A 20,529-nucleotide genomic window follows, 5' to 3' on the forward strand; every position below is an offset into this window, starting at 1 on the left:
TTCTTTAGTATCATCTGGGGTTAAATAGACAGCCTGAGCTCTTTCTTTTGAACAACTTTGATTCCGATGATAGCACCATGAACACCAGCTGACACCAAGAGACACCCTAGCCTGGAGCCCTATCTTGCTGCAGAAAATGTACCTGTCACTCACAGTATGTTTTATTCAGGATGTGTCTGGCAGGGAGATTTGTTTACAAAATGTTGAAGAGCAGAACGGAAAGATGGTGATGTATTTAAGTCCTTTGGCTAAAAGCCACTGTGCAAAAGTTGAGACCTTTGTGTCACTGGGTTCAGGTTTGTTCTACGAGTTCCCATTTGTCACTCTTTGGTACACTACTTAAAACCACAGTATTTTGTACATACTTGAAAACGCCAGATCCTGGTCTTTTATTTCATTGTCTCTCTACAGTAAATGAATTGGAGAGTAACCATATGCACTGGAATACCCCTCCTCCCAAGTAATACTTTTACTAAGTGAAACAAGAGGAGGGCATTTTTAAATAAAGAATTAAATTAACCTTTTGGGTTACACTTGCTTTAGACATCAAAGACGGAAGAGAATTTGAGTAATATATAAAAAAAAGTTATGATTAGTTAAGTGACAAATGATTAAATAATTGTTGTAAATAAAAAGAACCTGTGTGATTCTAGCACCATATCCAAAATAGAGCAAATAAAGCTGAGTGTATGTTAGTGGAAATAGGAAGTTGTACTTGATAGAAAGCAGTGTGTTCCTAGAAGCACAGATGTAATCATATTCCTAGTAATTGCAGATCCACACGTACCAGTTGCAGAAAAGTAGTTAGAAGGATGGTGTTTGAGCCAGATTCGGTAACTGGCGCCTACAAAAGATAGGGGCCTATTGCATGTCAATCACACTCAGGTGCCCATTACAGAATGGCACTTAGCAGTGCCTAAGTTAAAACTTAGGTGCCTGTAATGTAGGCCAGGGCTTTAAAGGCCTACACTATAGGCGCCTAAATCCTTTAGAGAATCACACCTAGCGGGATCTCCACCCCTAAACATCCTACGTTGGTGCTAGGTGTCATGCGATATGCACCATTCTACAAAAGATAGGTTCCTAAGATGATAAGCGCCTATCTCCCACTTTAATTTTTTTTCAATTATTAATTTTTTCATTTATGAGCTTGTTAAAGCTCATTATGGAAGCCAATGTACTAAAATAGTTAGGCGCTTATTCAGGCGCCTTTTATAGAAATGTCCCCCTTTGAAACTGAATCATCCGACAGGCCGAAACAACAGTAACTGTTGGGTTTTGAAGGATCCCCAAATGAAAATAGGAAACAGCAAAATGCATGACTAGTGGAGGGCAAAGCACTGATGAGGAAAGCAAAGAGATTTGAAAAGAACAGCTCACACACTCGTACCTTTTAAGTGCATTCACAATAAGAAACTTATAAGAGAATCAATAGGGCTACTATATGGTTGAAGGTTAAAAGGGGAACTCAGGGAGAACGTGGCCATAGTAGAGACTTTAAATTCTTTGCTTCAGGCTTCCCTGAGAACGCTGAAGAATCGAGTGTGGTATCTGAAGATGGGAGGGTGGCAAACATAATGCCAGTTTTCTTTAAAAAGAGTCCCAGATGTAACCCAGGAAATTATAGACCAATGAGACTTAGGGCTCCTTTTACTAAGGTGCGCTAGCATTTTTAGCGCGCGCAAACCACACACTAAATGAAAAATACTAAAGCAAGCTCTATGGCGGCGTTAGCATTTAGCACACGCTAAAACCGCTAGCGCACCTTAGTAAAAGGAGCCCTTAGTTGGTGTCAGGCAAAATGGCAGAACAAAATTTATAAAGAACAAAATTACTGAACTTATACATAAGTAAGCATAGATTAATAGGACAAAGCCAACATGAATTTAGCTAAAGGAAATGTTGCCTCAATGATATCCTGCATTTTTTAAATCAATTGTGGATAAAGTGAACTGGTTGATATTAAATATCTAGATTTACAGAAAGCATTTGAGAAAGTGATGCATGAAGGAAAGTAAAAGGTCATGGGGTAGGAGACTGTGTCCAATTGTGAATTAAGAACTGGTTACAATATACTTTATATGAGAGTAGGTTAAAAAGGGCAATATGGAGAAGGGTAAATAATAGGATGCCCCAGTATCTGTGCTTGGACTGCTGCTTTTTAACATATTTATAAATAATCTGGAAACAGGAACAAATTTGCCGATGACACAAAGTTATTTAAAGTTTTTAAATCACTAGATTACCAGTACTTTCTGGAATTAAAAATGAATAGCTTTAAAAATGTAAAAATGATACTGTAAAAACCACAACAGGTAAATACATACGATAAGCGTAGTACTGAGACAGCCCAAAGGACAATCAAGCCCAATATCCTGTTTCTGGATTAGCTAATGTCAGAAACAGGATATTGGGTTTAATTGACCTTTGGTCTGTCCCAGTACTACGCTTATCATATGTATTTACCTGTTGTGGTTTTTACAGTATAATTTTTACATTTTTAAAGCTATTCATTTTTAATTCCAGAAGGTATATGATCACAACATATGCTTCTAACAACATAGCCTTTCTTGCATATTGTCATAATCAGGAGGATGCTTGAGCCCCAGCCCTTGAATCTGACCCTAAAATGTCCCTTTCCCATGAAGAGCAGTGGTTCCTGAAATACTGTGTATACCAAGAGACAAGGAATTCCTGGGCTAGAGGGGAAGGAAAGAGGTCATAGGTGCCCAGGAGACTTTGTAGGGGTAAGGTTAATGGAAGAAGATCTGAGAAAGATGAACCTCCCTGGAACAACAGACAGTAACTAATGGCTTCCAGCAGATACAGATAGGTGGAGTCCCTAATAGGTCATGAAAGGATGGAGGGGCCTGAGGTATCTGAAGTGGAGTTTATGGCTGCTCTGATGCAGCGAATTGGGTAGACTCTCAAATATGAAAGTGTGAGAGAGAAAATACCTTGGAAGATCTACTTGTAACTTTGGGCCGATCTATGACGTCCCTTAACCCGAAATTCAAGAGCATAAAGTTCCTGTCTCTTAGCCAATTCAGCTTTTGTTTTTTTCCTTTTTAACATGGGCCTGCAAAGCAATTACTTTTCCCCTAAGTACAGCTTTCATGGCTTCCCATAATAGAGTGGGATCAATATCATTAATATCATTCAGTTCAAGATAGTCTGTAATATCTTTAGTCAATTGTGTCACAGCAGAGAGGTCCGCCAATAAACTATCATTAAACCGCCAGTAGGCAACAGGACGGAGCTGTTTATCTCCCACTAAGCTCAAACTTAAAGCAGCATGATCTGCCAAAATACCAATATATATATATTTTTTTAAATCTATTTTCAAAAGAAAACTCACATTCATACAGAAGTCTTTGTGCCTCATTGACAGGCTGATGATCAGAACCTTAACTCTGGTGCTACTAGACTAGTGCCAGTGTTAGGCTGTGCAAAAGTTCAGAGGGCACCACTGCAGGGAACGGTATACGAGTGCTGAAGATAAGTGCCAATTGTAAGTAAATTTACTCGATTCGAGGTGCTTAGTTATTTCAGAAACAGCACATGAATCTTATTCTGCCCTTACTGCTGGAAACCTAACACCAGCTTGGAGCTGGCATTAGAAATTTCTAGGGAGAATGTTGATCTGATGCTTGGCTGCACCTCTGACTGTCATTTGAAAATTTACACAGTGAGCTTGAAACAAGGGCTCATTGAGACCAGAGTAGAGACCACAACTTCACCCTAAAAATAAGCACCAATATGCCAGATGCAACACTGTGCAAAGACTCTAGAGTGAAAGTGGCTGTATGGCTCTGGCCCATGAAGTGAGCTGTCGATGGTGACCAGGTGTCTTTAAACAGACTGGTAGAGAAATATGGATGAGGATGACTGCTCTTAAATAATTAGTGGAAATGTTCTGAGTATTGAGGAGTGGTCCATTCTTTTTCAAAACTAGGAATTAGAAGCATGGAATTTCCCAAGCTCATGCTTAGAAGCTGCAACCTATCAATTTCTCATAAGTATGTTGCAAATATTGTACATGCCTGTAAGTACACTATCCTTAAGTCTCATGAAACAGGGATTTCATAATCAGCCACATATAATGGAAAGGTGAATAAACAAATATTATAGTCTTACCTAGTTCCACAAACTCCTTCTAGGTCTAGGAAGATTAAAAGTTTTAGGAGTGAGGCGGAAAATCAAAGCACATGATCTGGAGATATCATACTTTAAGCATTCCTTTCTTTCTGCTCATGGAGGGTTAGGCTATCATATAGTATATTCACCACAGGGCCTATAATTTTTCTTTTGGCAGAATATTACAAAGCTTTGCCATGCTTTTTGCAGGCTACATCATCTGGGCTTCTTGAGCAGTTTCCCCATTAAGGTATGAGTTGAGCTGGGCCCAACTCTACTTACCTTCTGAGAATTGAGAAATTCACCCCTCCAAGACTGAGGAGGACATTGTGTGAAAGAAAGTTCTTTTATAAAAGTAATTGTGACTTCTGTGCATGTCTGTGATACCAAGATAAGGCATCTGGAGAGATGAAATACCTATTATCACACAACAGCTGGTGGATTTAGGGCCAGTAACTAGAAGGTTTAAAGGATCGCTAAAACATGGACCCTAGCTAAAGGCCATCACTGCAGGTGATAAGGGAGAAAAGAGCAGGGATAAAGGTTGCAAATAAAAGTTTATAACAGACCTCAGTGCTAGGTCTGAATGAGCTGGAAGCCCAAAGGAGCAGGAAAAAAAAGTTTATTTTTTAGCCATACTTATCAAATACCTTTTTTTCTTTAAGCACAAAATGGAAGAAAATTATAAATTTGGCCCCCTGGTATTGTGTATGTGCATGCATGCAATCCAAAAATGTCTGAAAACTCTCCCCTGATATTCAGCAGGAGGTCAGTGTTTTTGTTTTTTTCAACTGCTTACCATCACCAGTTCGATTAGCTTTCAATATTCTATGCTAGGCAAGGTCCTGGCAACAGTGCTGAAATCTGGGGGACTATATTGAATAGGGATGGCCACTTGAGCCTATGTGGTGCCTGCCTAAGAATGTTATATGTGCCTTGCATAATTATTTTTGTCCTTAAAGCCCCTTCTCCCAAGCCCGTGAACATTAGAGCACCTCCCTTCAGTCTAGGTAGGCCCTACCTGGCTCACTGGTGGTCCTAGTGGGGTCATTGGGGGCAGGAGTAAAGCACTCTTGTGGCTGCACTTAGAAAATGAATGCTGCGACTGTCCAGTTAAGTGCCGTTGAATATCCCCACTTAAACAGCAGTATGCAATTTAAGTGGGCAGGAGAGGCTCCTGCCAGCTTAAATCACTTCAAATACTGGCTGGTTAGATTTTATGCTGCTAAGATATTTATCATTTTTAAGTGTAAAAACTGAATTCAGATGCTGCCATGAAATCACACCTCAAAAGCAACATTGACTTTAGTGTTAGCCTTTTAAACTTCAGGTACTCCTAGAACCAAGGAGAATCTCTCACATGCACTGAATTTCTCTTTAGAAAACATTTTGATACTGAAATTTATGAAATGAGCCAACTTTAATTTGGATTTCTCATTGCTGTTAAAAGAGCCGACACCTTGCAATAAATATCAGAAAAATGCAGTCCTACGCCCTCTCTTTAATTACGTTTCATAAATGACTGTTCTAGTGGAATAATCCCCATTCAAAGAACAATTACAGGGTCTATAGAAAGGAAAGCGCTACACAATTTAACTGAAAGAGCTTGCAGGTTTCAATATTTACTGTAACATTTTATTGAGTAATCCCGCTCACATCTTGTCTTGTTTACTAAGTAATCCCACTCACATCACATTTTGTTGGCTAGAGATGTGATCTATAGAAAGATTAGGTTCTTACCTTGATAATCTTCTTTCCTGTAGACAGGTGTAGAGGTCTTGAACTGAATGTTTTTCCACCTCCTTCCCCAGTAGGCTGTGCTGTAGCCCCTCAGTTTGTACCAAAGCAACTTACTATCATCATAACAGAAAGGAGGGGATATGGGGAAGCTCCCAGAATAAGTTCTGTTCTGCTCTGCTCTGTAAGTAACATTCCTAAAATAAATGACAAATATTTGAACGTAAAATCAAGGTGGATCAAACAAACCACCTACCTGAGTGCAACCTGCACTACCAGTTAAGTCATTTTATATCAACTCTTGTTCAGCTCCTAAATGAAGAAGCCTCTTCACTTTGTAACCCTGCTAAAAGAGGTAAATGCAAACTATGGTGGCTCTGGCTAACATGGCGCAGAATAGTGTCCCAGGGAAGTCAGGTCTTGGCATATAAAGTCCTAGGCCAGGAGTAGGCAATTCCGGTCCTCGAGAGCCGGAGCCAGGTCAGGTTTTCAGGATATCCACAATGAATATGTATGAGATGGATTTGCATGCACTGCCTCCTTGAGATGCAAATCTATCTCATGCATATTTATTGTGTATATCCTGAAAACCTGACCTGGCTTCGGCTCTCGAGGACCGGAATTGCCTTCCCCTGGACTAGGCTAATGTAGATCTTTCTACATGCATTTCCACTACTCTCCAGGTATACTAGCAAGAACATGAGCCTGATGGACAGTTAGAGAAAACACCTGATCAAGAGATTGGATGGCGCTGAGCACAAGGCTCCTGCCCCTCCCCTCACGCACCACATGGAACATGGGCGCTCCTCAGAGCTATCCAGCACAAATCTGGCATGAATTCACTTATCAGAGCCTGAGGAGTCCATCTATGCTGAGTTATTGCAAAAACTGAGGGATATTAAGGCAGATAGAGGCTTTTTCAATCAAATTGGGAAATCCAAGATAGCCAACATGATAGCGATTTTAGCTCTAAAAATGACTCAGGGAAGTAAAATTAGAACACCATACACTCAGGGAAAGGGTTTTTAGAGGTGGGAGACCCCAAATCTGGCCTCTGAAACCTTCAAAACAGAGATTTTAAGATCCCCTGATTTTCCCCATAGGCTGTACTAGCCAGTACACAAACATGTGCCTTCTTGTGCTGGAACTGCCTGAACAGTAACTGCAGCTGAAAACAGAGAGAAGACTTCTACCTCAGGCAAGCACCAAGATTAGATGCTTGCTTCTTTGGGCTTCCAGCTGGAACTTCAACAAAGGCAGGCTGAGAATTCAACCCCCCACATCTCCTTGTGCATCAACGGGGGAGTAAAGTACACAGCTGGCACCCTCTTTGGTCCTCGGAACCAATTTGGGGCCACACAGCCTGCGCTCAAGCCCTGAACAGAATCCGAGGTAAGCCTTGCTATGAAGGGAATGGTCTCCAAGTGGCCTCAACCATTAGAGCAGACTGGCTAGGCAGGCACCCCAAGACCAGAGAAGCCTGCTAGCACCAGACCTCTTTAATGAAAGTCTGTGTCTTCTCACAGTCAGAGCTGTCCTAGGGGTACGGGGAGCCTCTACATCAGTGAAAGCTTTGAGATCAGGTAAGAACCCCCCCAAGAGTAGATCAGATACCTTCTGAACATGCCAGCAGAAGGGAAAAACTGAGAGGCTACAGCACAGCCCACTGGGGAAGGAGGTGGAGCCGAAGAAAATGATCAGAGCCTTCTGCAGAAACATGCAGTTTGACGGTGACTACCCACCTGTTTAGGGCCTCTACACCCATTGCACTGGAAATTACATTTCTCATTCACTTCAGCACAAGCCTGGGACTAGGTACCATTTTATTGATGGTATGAATCTGATATTTACATGCACAAGAACAAAGATCCAAGTGATATTACTGCTAAAAATGGTTCTCTCCATACATGGGAGGTGGATAAGCATATAATTATATAGCAGGATTAAAAAGATTATCGTCTGCAAGCCACAGGCAAAATTGATAGCAACTACAGATGCTGAATATTCAGCCACTTAAAATAATTTACAAACCTAAACACCATAATTTGGCCTAGAAACTGAATATTTCAAGGCTTTGTAAAGCTTAAAAAATGCATGTGGATTTTTCTCTTTCAGTAACAGCAGAATGTGTCAGTTTATTGGAAGAAATATATTATTCACCGTTTAGGACCTCAGCGGTGCAAGCTGTGAGAGCAGTTCATTCACAGGATTATTTGCACTAAAGTCTTCATCGGTCTTGTTTTATATATATAGTTTTAAATATTTTTAAATCTTTAAGTTAGTTTTCAATTTATAGAAAAGATAGAAAGGTACTCATCTTTTAGAAAAGCATAGCAGGGGCTCTTCACCAACATAGGCTATGTTTCGCCCAGGGGGCTTTATCAAGGTATTTTCCCCTTTGTTATGCCAGTTCCATGTATACTGCCAATAGTGTTTGAAAAACACTAGTGTTCCATGTATACTGCCGATAGTGTTTTTTCAAACACTATCGGCAGTATACATGGAACTGGCATAACAAAGGGGAAAATACCTTGATAAAGCCCCCTGGGCGAAACATAGCCTATGTTGGTGAAGAGCCCCTGCTATGCTTTTCTAAAAGATGAGTACCTTTCTATCTTTTCTATAAATTGAAAACTAACTTAAAGATTTAAAAATATTTAAAACTATATATATAAAACAAGACCGATGAAGACTTTAGTGCAAATAATCCTGTGAATGAACTGCTCTCACAGCTTGCACCGCTGAGGTCCTAAACGGTGAATAATATATTTTTACCTAAGGTTGTGTATATGATACCTACTTGAATTTAACCTTAGAAAAGAAAAATATTTTCTATTGCCTTATCTTCTTGTATCAGTTTATTGGAACCTTACCTTGGATACTGGTCATGTGTGTATATACAGTGATCTGTTTTCACAGAAGGAATATTTCACCTGGTTCTACTGAATAGTTTACTAAATTGTACTGAAATTTCTTTACATTGCTTCCTTCCCAGTTTCATCTCCAGCACTGCATAGTCATCTCTTGCACAATCATCTCTAACACCCACCATCACACACACCTTCAAATCTGATTGGCTTAGACAGCATTTCATATCATCTGTAACTTTCACACAATTGACTGGAAAAATCATCCCACATCTGAAATCCTGTAAATGGTGATCTAGTCTTCAAAACTGTTTTAAACATACCCACAGAAGGAACAGAACCAACAAAGCCGAAGTCAGTTCATATTGAAAAGTATTTAATAATCATCAAAAATTCTACAGTACACAAACCAATGCAGACTACATATTAGCTGCTTTCATGTAACAGTATCTGCCCTAAACATATTCGATGAAGTAAAAAACTAGTACAATTATAAAGATATCACAAAAAGAGATTAGATTCTTACCTTGATAATATCTTTTCAAGTAGATAGGAATGGTATGCTGAGCCATAGGTTTTCTATCTGTGCTCGCGAGCATACTGTAGAAGTTGTCAATCGCAGCTTATCAACTCCTCCTCCTCTATGGTCTCTGCTGCCCCCTTCAATTTGTACCAAAGCTGGCAATAGCCCTACAGAAGACAGGATGGAAAATGCCCCCCAAATAGGTTGCTGATCTGCTCAGATGATGTTAAAACAATCAGTGAGGAAACAGTAATGCAGTGAACATATTAACAAGCCTCAGAGGAACAAAGAACTCAATAAATACAAGTCAAGCAAGAAAAAACTGCCTGAACATTTATGGAGTTCAACCATTCTACTCTTGTAATTCTATATACAGGCTCTTCATAGCCCAATAGTCTGACAGTGAAATCTTAGCTAAGGCGCTGAACATTAAAGCTTGAAACAGAAAGCAGGTGCATCAGATAAATTGCTGGGCAGAGTGTTTAGCGTACACTCCCTATCTACTGGAAAATATATTATGAAGGTAAGAACCTAATATATTTTTCCAGAAACATAAAAACATAGAAAATGATGTCAGAAAAGAGCCACGGCCCATCTAGTCTGCCCACACTAATGGCCCACCCTATAACCACCTCCATGAAGAGATCCCACATGCCAATCCCATCTTTTCTTAAAATCTGGCACGCTGCTGGCCTCAATTACCTGTTGTGGTAGATTATTCCAGTGGTCAACCACCCTTTCGGTGAAGAAATATTTTCTGGTGTCACCATGAAATTTCCCACCCCTGATTTTCAACGGATGCCCTCTTGTTGCCGTGGGTCCTTTAAGGAAAAAGAGATCCTCTTCCACCTCGATACGGCCTGTGACATATTTGAACGTCTCGATCATGTCTCCCCTCTCTCTGTGTTCCTCGAGTGAGTACAGCTGCAACTTACCCAGTCGTTCCTCATATGGGAGATCCTGAACCGACTCAACTCTCCACACATCTTTTTGATAATGCGGCCTCCAGAATTGTACACAGTATTCCAGATGGGGGTCTCACCACGGATCTGTACAACAGCATTATGACCTCGGGCTTACGGCTGACGAAACTTCTACGGATACAGCCCATGATTTGTCTAGCCCTGGATGAAGCTTTCTCCACTTGATTGGCAGTCTTCATGTCTTCGCTAATAATCACCCCCAAGTCACGTTCTGCTACAGTCCTTGCTAGGATCTCACCATTTAGGGTCTAAGTCCTGCATGGATTTTTGCCGCCAAGGTGCATGACCTTGCATTTTTTGGCATTGAAACTTAGTTGCCAAGTCTTTGACCAATGCTCCAGCAGGAGTAGGTCCTGCGTCATACTGTCGGGCATTGAGCTTTTGTCGGGCACTGTGCTTTCATCTGTTGTGCGGTTGCCTACTATGTTGCATAGTTTGGCATCATCGGCGAATAATGTAATTTTACCTCGAAGCCCCTCAACCAAGTCTCTTACGAAGATGTTAAATAGGTGGAGGTCGGCCCTGTGCATAAGCCTACCAGACGAGATTAATAAACTCCGGGGTAAAGGCCTCCTCTCTTGGGCTGCAAAGCATCTACACCCTTATGGTGCGCAGTACCACTTTCCTGTGGCTTCATGAGGTGTTTTATTACTCCAACAGGACCATCTGCCTTTCTCCAGGTCTATGGAGGGGCTAAGTCCGAAGCTCCCAGCTCTCTATCCTTTGTCATGCGGCATATGGAATAAGAGTGCTCTTCAGCTGCCAATCCAGCATAAATAAGGTATGATGGTCTGAGGACTCCATCCCTATTACGTTTGAGGCAAAACAAAGTGATATGAAGTAGTTGGAGAACTTACGAAAAAAATGGTTTCAGGGCTTATCAAAAAAATAAAAAAGAAGGGTTTTAGAGGAGGAGGACCAAAGACCTAACTGCAGAAACAGTCAAAACAGTTTCCCCATAGGCTATCCCTGCCTGTACTCACATACCATGTGCTGGAGAAATGGTGCTGCAGCCTGCTTCAGCTCCTTTAAAGTGTAGATGGATCTGAAGGAGTCCTCTGCCTGTAGCCGGAAGTCAGCTGCCACTCCGAGATCTTCATGCTGTCAGTCAGACCTTAGTCAGACTGATCCTCAACCCCCCCCCCCCAAGGCCGTGCATGACGTCAAAGAAAAAGGGGGAGGCAAAGCTGCAGCCAGCACCATGAGTACCCCGAAGGCTGCTATTGATGCTTAACAGTGTGTGCACAAGCTCCTGACCAAGTCAAGGAATCAAGCAAGTGCTGAGGGCCTGGAACCCTGAGCTCTACAAATCTTCAGCAGGCTGGCTGTACAGGTCTCTAAAGGATGCACCTGCCAGCTGCAGACTAAATGTCTGCTCCTCTCCAAGTAGATAAAGCAGTCTTTATAAGCTGCATAAAAAATCTGGGATGAAAAAACAGACACTGCAAAACAATAAAGAAATGGAGCAGATCAAGAGACATCTTCATGCTCGCCTGCAGAAGGAAGAACAGAAGAGGGCAGCAGAGACTGTGGAGGAGTTGAAAAGCTGTGACTTACATCTGCAGTATGCTCGCGAGCACAGATGGAAAACCTATGGTGCGGCATACCATCCCTATTGCACTGGAAAGTGCATTTGTTTCAAAGGTGGGAATTAGAGGTTTCTTAAAGCTTTCCTCTTATCTCCATTTACCCTCTCAATTTTCACTATCTAGAGCCACATTTCAACTTTATCTCTGCGACAATCTCTTCAGCTATCTGGCCCTGGAGATGGCAACACAAGATCTGCAGTGTTAATAGAACTTGTTAATATGATTCCTGTTCAGTTGTGTGATGTGTGCTTAGGAGTGTGTGTGTGTGTGGGGGGGGGGGGGGAGCATTTACAATTTACAGCAGAGATTAAGTAGCAGCATAAGTGTATACATACACCAATTTAATGTTTTCTTCAGAGCATTTGTGCATTTATGGGGCATTGGGGCTGGATCCACAAGCCTATTTTATAAAAAGATCCTTATGCTGTCTTTATAAAATAGACTTCAATTTTTAGACTTCTCATGGAAGCATCCTGTTATAAAATTATCCACAAATGCCTAAATAGCGCACTCTTTGTAGCAGGCACAATATAACCATAGGAATTTTCTTAAACTAGCACTGCTTTCTTTTCTGTGCAAAAATTTGGTTTTATGAATGCAAGTTTTCCACCACAGCAGATTATGAGATTGGAAAGGTCTTTTGAGTATTGTAGCTGAAATCATTATACGTCCTTCCACTCCTATCAAAGCCTTGGTATTTTCAGCCAAGTCCCTAGGCTATCCACAATGAATATGCTCGAGTTACAGTGCAAATCACTCTCATACAAATTTTATTGTGGATACTCTGAAACTTGACTTACTGGATGCACCACAATGACTAGACAGTAGAGAACTACAATTCTGAAAAACTAGTCACAAATATTTTTAGTTTGTCTACTCCGATAACACACCCACTGATGAAATTTGCAGCCAACTAGGGGTCAGTGTAACTCTGAGGCCTCCTATACTCTTACTCATCTTTTGTGTGCCACTAGCACTTCTCCCCAGTAGCCTGGCAGGCAAGAACCTGCTAGAACGTACATGTGTCTTATAGACCTACCTAGCACAGTGTTTCCCACCTCAACCAGGGAAAACGAAGCACAAAGGCAAACAGCAGGGTGGAAGTACTTCAGACATGCCAAGTTACCTCTAGGACTAGAGGTCCAAGGCTAGAGACATTTTGGCCTGTCCTGGTTTTGATCCTACATCCCAAAGCATTGTGGGATTTGTAATGCCTGATCCTGCCTAATGAAATCAGCTCTGTAAGTCTAATAATACACCAAGATGGTCAAAACTCCAGGTCTTGCCCAGGGTCTCCAGCCTCGATATGAGCATTTTGGCTTTTCTGCTTCATTGCAAAACCTCCAATTCACTGCATTAAAGAAGTGAGGAGCTTTACGCTTTGATGTGATAGTACCCTGTCCTGGGACCTGGAACATGAAGAAAGCTTAGGGTGTTATCCCAATCTTCTTTCTTTTAGATGTGTCTAGTGGTCCTGAACACTAGGATTATGCATCTGAACCAGCAAGTTACTTGCAAAATGCTGTCAATTATCTTTTGAACTCTGCCTCCTTCCTAGGGAGCTGTTCCTGACCCCTCAGTTTGTACAAGAGCAATCAAGTAGCACTGTAATGACAGATACAACCAGGAGGGAAATGGGGAAATTCCCCAACACTACAACTCTATTCTGCTCTGTAACCAACATCCGTTAACATAATATTCAAGTAACTGATCTAACAGATACAAAAACTGTGTACAACCAGCACTAATCTTGTTATCTTTTGAACTCTGCCTCCTTCCTAGGGAGCTGTTAGTGTTGTCATTCCTTTCCTATCGTTCTTCCCCTTTTCGTCTTTCTTTCCTATCACAAATTGTATTTCTTCCTCCATTTTCCCCTCTGGGTCTGTTCATGTTTACTGTTCAGTGTATATCAATCAGGTTGCCCCCCTGAATTGCAAAATGTTTTTATATGTTTTTCGACTTGTATATTGCTTTGCATTACGATTTAGCGATTCATCAAACTTTTAATAAAACTTCAAACTATACAGCTCATAGCTACTCACATGTCCTGCTATCAGACTTTACTTTCTTGAGCATTTTCCAATAGAGAGAGAGATATATCCTCTCAGTTCATCCGAGAGAGACAGAATTCTCCAAATTTGGATTGATTTTAAGGCAGAAGGCAGGCAAAGCCCACTGACAGGGAAGGGCTTCAGGACCACTAGACACATCTACAAGAAAGATTATTATTGAGGTAAGAGCCTAATAATTCTTTCTAGAGCAATGTGTCCAGTCCCTGGATCTAGGGTGGGCCCATTGAGCCTGCCTTCAAAAGGGAGGACCTAAAGCGGTATCTTTGCTGGCTGCTACATCTATCCTATAGAACCCGGTAAAGGTATTTATTTTTAAAATGTATATATAATCTAAAGTCTAGGCAGTTTACAAAACAACATACAAAATAAATAACAATACAACATATACTCATGAGGGGCAGACCAAGTAGCTGCAGCAAAACCACCCAAGTCTCAGCCCAAGAGGTAGCAACTCCTCTAGTGGAGTGCGTTTTCAATGCCCACATTTGCGGAGGAAATAGCCATTTTAATCCATCTGGAAAATCGAGGCTTTAGATGCCAGCCTCCCTTTCTTGGCAAGACTGGTCAGAACAAAAAGTCTGAGGTACTGAAGAAACGCTCGCTTGACATATAGCAAATGCAAAGCTTTATCCTTTTTTCTTAGATCCCATACGATGAAAAGCGGGCAAACGGACTTCCTGATTAACATGGAAGGCCATGACTACTTTCAGTAAGAAGAATGGAATCATGCGCAAGGAGAGCCCTGCTTCCGCAAACTTAAGAAATGGTTCCATGTAGGACAGAGCTTTTAACTTGGAAACCGCTTAGATTTTAACCTCAGTTTTATATTGGTGGTATATCAAATAAATTTAACTTGAATTTGTCAGAGGCTTGCTGTCTCTTACCCCCACTGAACCTCTGCCATGACCCCTGAAACGACCTATGTGTCACTTGGCCTCCTGCATAAGGTCAGACTCTTCAAGAACCTCAAAAATTCCCACGTCCCGTACCCCCAAGTGGCTTTAGAGGCTGAATCTCCTGCCCACTGTTTTATCCAGAACATCCACTAGGCGGAGATAGCATAGGCTGATACCTTGCTCATAACTCTGATGATATCATACAGGAGCATTCGCTTTATAATCCACCCCAGCTAGAAACATATGGGAATCTTCGTCATATTCTGAGGCCAGGACTCAAGACAGATGGGTGTGGCAAGCATGTGCCACAAAGGAAGCCACAGCTGCTGTCTTAATCCCTAGGGCCAAAGCTTCAAATTGCTGCTACAGGACCACGCCCACTTTACGATCCTGAGTATCTTTTAACATCATACCTCATTCATTAGATGATCTCCACCACCAGCAAATCCACCTTCGGTTGAACAAACGGCTGCTGAACATCCAGAGCCATTGGGTAAAGCTTGGTCATGGTTTTAGCCGCTCACAGAGATCCTTCTTTGTGATGTCTGGATGCGAAGGAAAGAACATGGTTGGAGCAACTGAGCTGCTCATAATTGAGCACAGAGTGCAGAGGTTTTGAATAGCCAGTGCACCTTGGGGGTCTTCACCATGGTCCTGGGCCAGTACCGCTTTTTGACTGCTCTCACACAGAGAACCAGACTCTGCCAGAGAAGCTGCATCCTGGGACAACAGTGGCATGGAATCGGACTTTCCATCCTCCCATCTGTCAAGACTGAACTTCCTGGTCCAGCTCTGTATCCTCGTCTAGTCAGGGTGCACCTGAGGGGAGATCCCCTGCGCCACTGACTCCATCACACTGAATGCAGGTGCTGAAAACCCTCAGCAGTTCAAATAGACATTCCAAATAAGGCTCATAAAATGCAGAGTGAAGTCTTGTACTGGGGTTCTCGAGGACCCTGACAGGGTCCCCCGGAAGGTCCTCCTGAGCTCCGTGCCAATGTACATCTGTGCTTGGTCAATGCACCTTCAGAGGGCTCTGGAAAGGGTCTCTTCCCCTGGGAACACACCTGTGGATCCCCAGCCCTGGGAGGACTTGGATAAGGCTATGACCAAGGTGCCCGCTCCTCCTTTGCGCACGGGACATGGATTCTCCTCAGACGGCCCGAGGGATCCATCCATGTCAAATTTTAAAAGTAAAATCTGTTTTGAAGCAGATAAAGGCTTTAGAAAAAAGATCATTTAAAATCCAAGATGACCACGCCAGTAAAATCGTGTCAAAAATGGCTTGTGGGGACTTCCCTGAAGTACAAAAATTGCAGGGAAAGGAAGGGACCTTGGCTCTGGCTTCAGAAACCTTAAAATTTCAGTTTTGGAGACCCACCCCCAACAATTTTCCTCAAAGACTACAATAGCCTGCCTGCTTCAGCTTAGGAATGCAGCCGGGATAAATGGAGAAGAACTGCCTCACAGGTCTTTGGGCTGCCAGTCAGACCGAGGTTAGACTAAGCCTCAATCCGCAGAAAACCTTGTGCCACAAAGGGGGAAAGGACCACGCGGCTGGCCCACTTAATCCTGGTCAAGCCAGGAAGGAGCCAAACAGCCTGCACTCAAGCTCCCGACAAATCCCTAACACTACAACTCTATTCTGAATAAAAGCAGGCTGCCTAACTAGGTGTCCCTGAGGGCTGATCCTGCTAGCAGCAGGCTTCCGCAAGTGCGAGTCTACATCTTCTTTCATTCAGAGGTCCCAACAAGTGGGAACCTCTGGGCAACGAGCCTTCAACCAAACACTTAGAAAAAATTACCCAAATATAATAAAACCACAGAGCAGACACACTTCTGAGCAATGTATTTTGATCCCTGCAGCACCGATGTCACATGGACTACAACTACCACAAGGCACTGGGATGGAAGTTCAAAACAGGAACATGATCATCTGGCAACAGTCTATGTTAACTTCTGAACTATACAAAAAAAGGACTTTTGTATAATTAAGAAAGCAAAAGTGAAGTCAAAGGCAATCCAATGTGCTACACTCTGCAATAGATCAAAAAGCACATGTGACAATGGCATTCAATTTCATTTTATCATTTTAAGATAGCAGCTTTGGAATTCTTTACAGCAGCTGATTTTAAACACTTCAGCTAAGCTGTCAGCCATTTTGCTATCATTATACCTATCACATCTGACTGTGTGTGACCTTTTATTAACAATATGGGCACTCCCAGGTCAGCTCCTTAACTTCAGGAAGAAATAAGACCTCAATTTCTGAAGCTTTCTACAGTGCACCTTCAGCGAGCTGTTTTTAAAACATGTGCCCTGTTTCAAATATTAATAAATAGCAACATTACAATAGATTAACCAGCCTTGATGGCTGACTGAACACAAGAACATAAGAACATAAGAAGTTGCCTCTACTGGGTCAGACTAGAGGTCCATCACGCCCAGCAGTCCGCACCCGCGGCGGCCCATCAGGTCCATGACCTGTCAAAGTGGTCCCTGCCTCATCCTATAACCTATCACTACTTCTGTCCATGCCCCTCAATCCCCTTATCCTTCAGGAATTTATCCAAACCTTCTTTGAATCCCGGTAGTGTCTTCTGCCCTATCACAACCTCCGGGAGTGCGTTCCACGTGTCCACCACTCTCTGGGTGAAGAAGAACTTCCTGGCATTGGTTCTAAACCTGTCCCCTTTCAGTTTCTCCGAGTGCCCCCTTGTACTTGTTGTTCCCCACAGTCTGAAGAATCTGTCCCTGTCTACCTTATCTATGCCTTTCAGGATCTTGAAAGTTTCTATCATGTCTCCTCTAAGTCTCCGCTTTTCCAGGGAGAATAACCCCAGCTTTTCTAGCCTGTCGGCATATGAAAAGTTTTCCATACCTCTTATCATTTTTGTCGCTCTTCTCTGGACCCCCTCAAGTATTGCCATGTCCTTCTTGAGTACGGCGACCAATACTGGACACAGTACTCCAGATGCGGGCGTACCATTGCACGATACAGTGGCATGATGACTTCCTTTGTCCTGGTCCTGATACCCTTCTTGATGATACCCAGCATTCTGTTTGCTTTCTTTGAGGCTGTCGCACATTGTACCGATACTTTCATTGTTGTATCCACCAGCACACCCAGGTCTCTTTCAAGGGTACTTACCCCTAGCAATGATCCCCCCATTGTATAACTGAACATTGGGGGTTTTTTCACAACATGTATGACCTTGCATTTCTCTATATTAAAACGCATCTGCCACTTTTTTGCCCACTCTTCCAGTTTCGTTAGGTCCCTTTGCAGTTCCTCACAGTCTTCCGTGGTTCTGACCATGCTGCAGAGTTTAGTGACATCTGCAAATTTGATAACCTCACATTTCGTCCCAGTCTCCAGATCGTTTATAAATATATTGAACAGGAGCGGTCCCAACACCGACCCCTTCGGAACTCCGCTTGTGACCCATTGCCAGTCTGAGTATTAGCCCTTCACTCCAACCCTTTGTTTTCTGCCCGCCAACCAGTGTTTAATCCATCGGTATACATCCCCCTCCACCCCATGGTTCCATAGCTTCTTAAGCAGCTGTTCGTGGGGTACCTTGTCGAAGGCTTTTTGAAAGTCGAGGTAAATGATGTCTATGGGTTCCCCTGGCTGTTTATTCCCTCAAAGAAGTGTAGTAAGTTCGTGAGGCATGACCTTCCCTTGCAGAAGCCATGCTGGCTCGCCCTCAGCTGCCCATTTTTTTCTATGTACTCGCAGATGCTGTCCTTAATCAGTGCTTCCATCATCTTACCCGGAACTGAAGTCAAGCTCACCGGCCTGTAGTTTCCCGGGTCACCTCTCGATCCCCCCAGTTTTCAATAATAGATTACATATTTGCCGGAGTGTTTCCTTTCTCAGTTCTTTTAGTACCCTTGGGTGGATTCCGTCTGGGCCTGGTGATTTGTCGCTTTTCAATCTATCTATCTGTCGGAGGGCGTCTTCATGGCTTACCTCTATTTGCTCCAGCTTTTCATCTTGATCCCCACTTATGATCTCTTCGGGTTCTGGTACATTGGATGTGTCCTCGCCCGTGAAGACCGACGAGAAGAACTTATTTAACCTGTCCGCTACCTCTTTTTCCTCCTTTACCACTCCCTTTCTGTCTTCATCATCCAAGGGTCCCACTTCCTCCCTCGCCGGTTGCTTCCCCTTCACGTACCTGAAGAACGGTTTGAAGTTTCTCGCTTCCCTGGCCAGCTTCTCTTCGTATTCTCTTTTTGCTTTCCTAACCACTCGGTGACATTCTTTCTGGTGTTTTTTGTGTTCCTTCCGGGTGTCCTCAGTTTGATCCTTTTTCCATTTTCTGAACGATGTTTTCTTGTCGCCTATCGCCTTCTTCACTTCCTTTGTTATCCACACCGGGTTTTTTGTTCGATTCTGTTTCCTAAACCTGGGGACGTATAGGTTTTGTGCTTTTTGCACCGTGTCCCTGAGTAGGGACCAGGCTTTCTCTACGGTCTCCATTTTCCGTGAGCTGTTTCTGAGTTTCTTTCTCACCATTTTCCTCATAGCATCGTAGTTCGCTTTTCTAAAGTTGAGCGCTGTCGCTGTGGTTCTCTTCACTTTTGATGTTCCTATTTCTAATTTGTACTGGATCATGTTGTGATCACTGTTTCCTAGTGGCCCTACTACTACCACCTCCTTTGCGGGTCCCCCTAGTCCATTGAGGATTAGGTCGAGAGTGGCATCTCTTCGTGTCGGTTCCTTGACCAGCTGTTCCATGAAGCAATCCCTCACAGCCTCTAGGAACCTGGTTTCCCTCGCGTTGCTGGAGTGTCCGATACTCCAATCTATCCCAGGGTGGTTGAAATCCCCCATAACCGTCACCCTTCCGCTTTTGCATTCCTGCCTCAATTCTGCTTCTAGATTATTGTTGCTTGCTTCTGGCTGTCCAGGTGGGCGATAGTAAAGTCCCAATTTTGTGTCAGCTCCCTTTCTTCCTGGTAACTTAACCCATAGTGATTCCAAACCTTCTGTCCTCGTCACCGTATCCATCCTGGTCGAGTGAATGGAGTCTTTTATGTATGGTGCTATTCCTCCACCCTTCTTGCATGTCCTATCTTTCTTATAGGAGTTTATACCCTGGTAGTACTACGTCCCATTTGTTGTCCTCAGACTACCAAGTTTCTGTGATTCCAATTATGTCTAGGTCCTCTTTGTTGGCCATGACTTCTAGCTCTCCCATTTTGGTCCGTAGACTCCTTGCATTGGTGTACAAGCAATTTAAGTTTCGGTTTTTTACTTTCCATGCTGTGTTTCCTCGTGGTTTGATTCTCTTGTTGTCCCCCTCCTGGGCTGCTAGCCCCTGAGTTCCATTTTGTTCTTCCCCTTCCCGTGGTGTGTTTTCTTCGTCCTCAGCCGGCTTCCTTATTTCTGCATGTCCTTCTAGTTCCTGCTGTTTTTCCTTCTTTTTGCTCTCTATTTTCACTTGTTCCTTGGACCCCTGTAGTTTGTCTTTGAGTCCTTCGCATTTTTCCTGCTTGTCTTTGAGGCCTTCTTTGCATTTTCCCCATTTAGTATCTTAATTCGATATTCCTGTCCAAAGAGTCAACGCCAGATCGACTGTCGGCTTTCCCCCTCTCCTCAGTTTAAAGCCTTGTCTATTGCGCTCTTGACGTTATTCGCCAGCATTCTTGTTCCTGTCGTGCTCAGGTGCAGTCCGTCCCTCCTGTAGAGCTTGTTCTTTCCCCCAAAAGTTGA

General features: G+C 42.9%; 1 protein-coding gene across 4 annotated transcripts in view; it reads left to right on the plus strand.

The window, feature by feature from the left end:
* The window catches only part of SLC11A2 (solute carrier family 11 member 2), a 194,705-nt gene extending 192,421 nt beyond the window's left edge, over positions 1–2,284 (plus strand). For 2 of the 4 annotated variants that reach the window (XM_033935868.1, XM_033935872.1), the window contains one exon: positions 9–2,283. In XM_033935868.1, coding sequence (XP_033791759.1) covers positions 9–92 — 84 coding nt within the window. In that variant the 3' untranslated portion in view covers positions 93–2,283. Of the gene's footprint in view, positions 1–8 lie in introns of all 4 variants that reach the window. The other 2 variants (XM_033935871.1, XM_033935873.1) reach the window with 2 other exon arrangements.
* The last annotated feature ends 18,245 nt before the right edge of the window (positions 2,285–20,529 follow it).

The sequence above is a fragment of the Geotrypetes seraphini genome, chromosome 3 (assembly GCF_902459505.1).
Source record: "Geotrypetes seraphini chromosome 3, aGeoSer1.1, whole genome shotgun sequence".
NCBI lineage: Eukaryota > Metazoa > Chordata > Amphibia > Gymnophiona > Dermophiidae > Geotrypetes > Geotrypetes seraphini.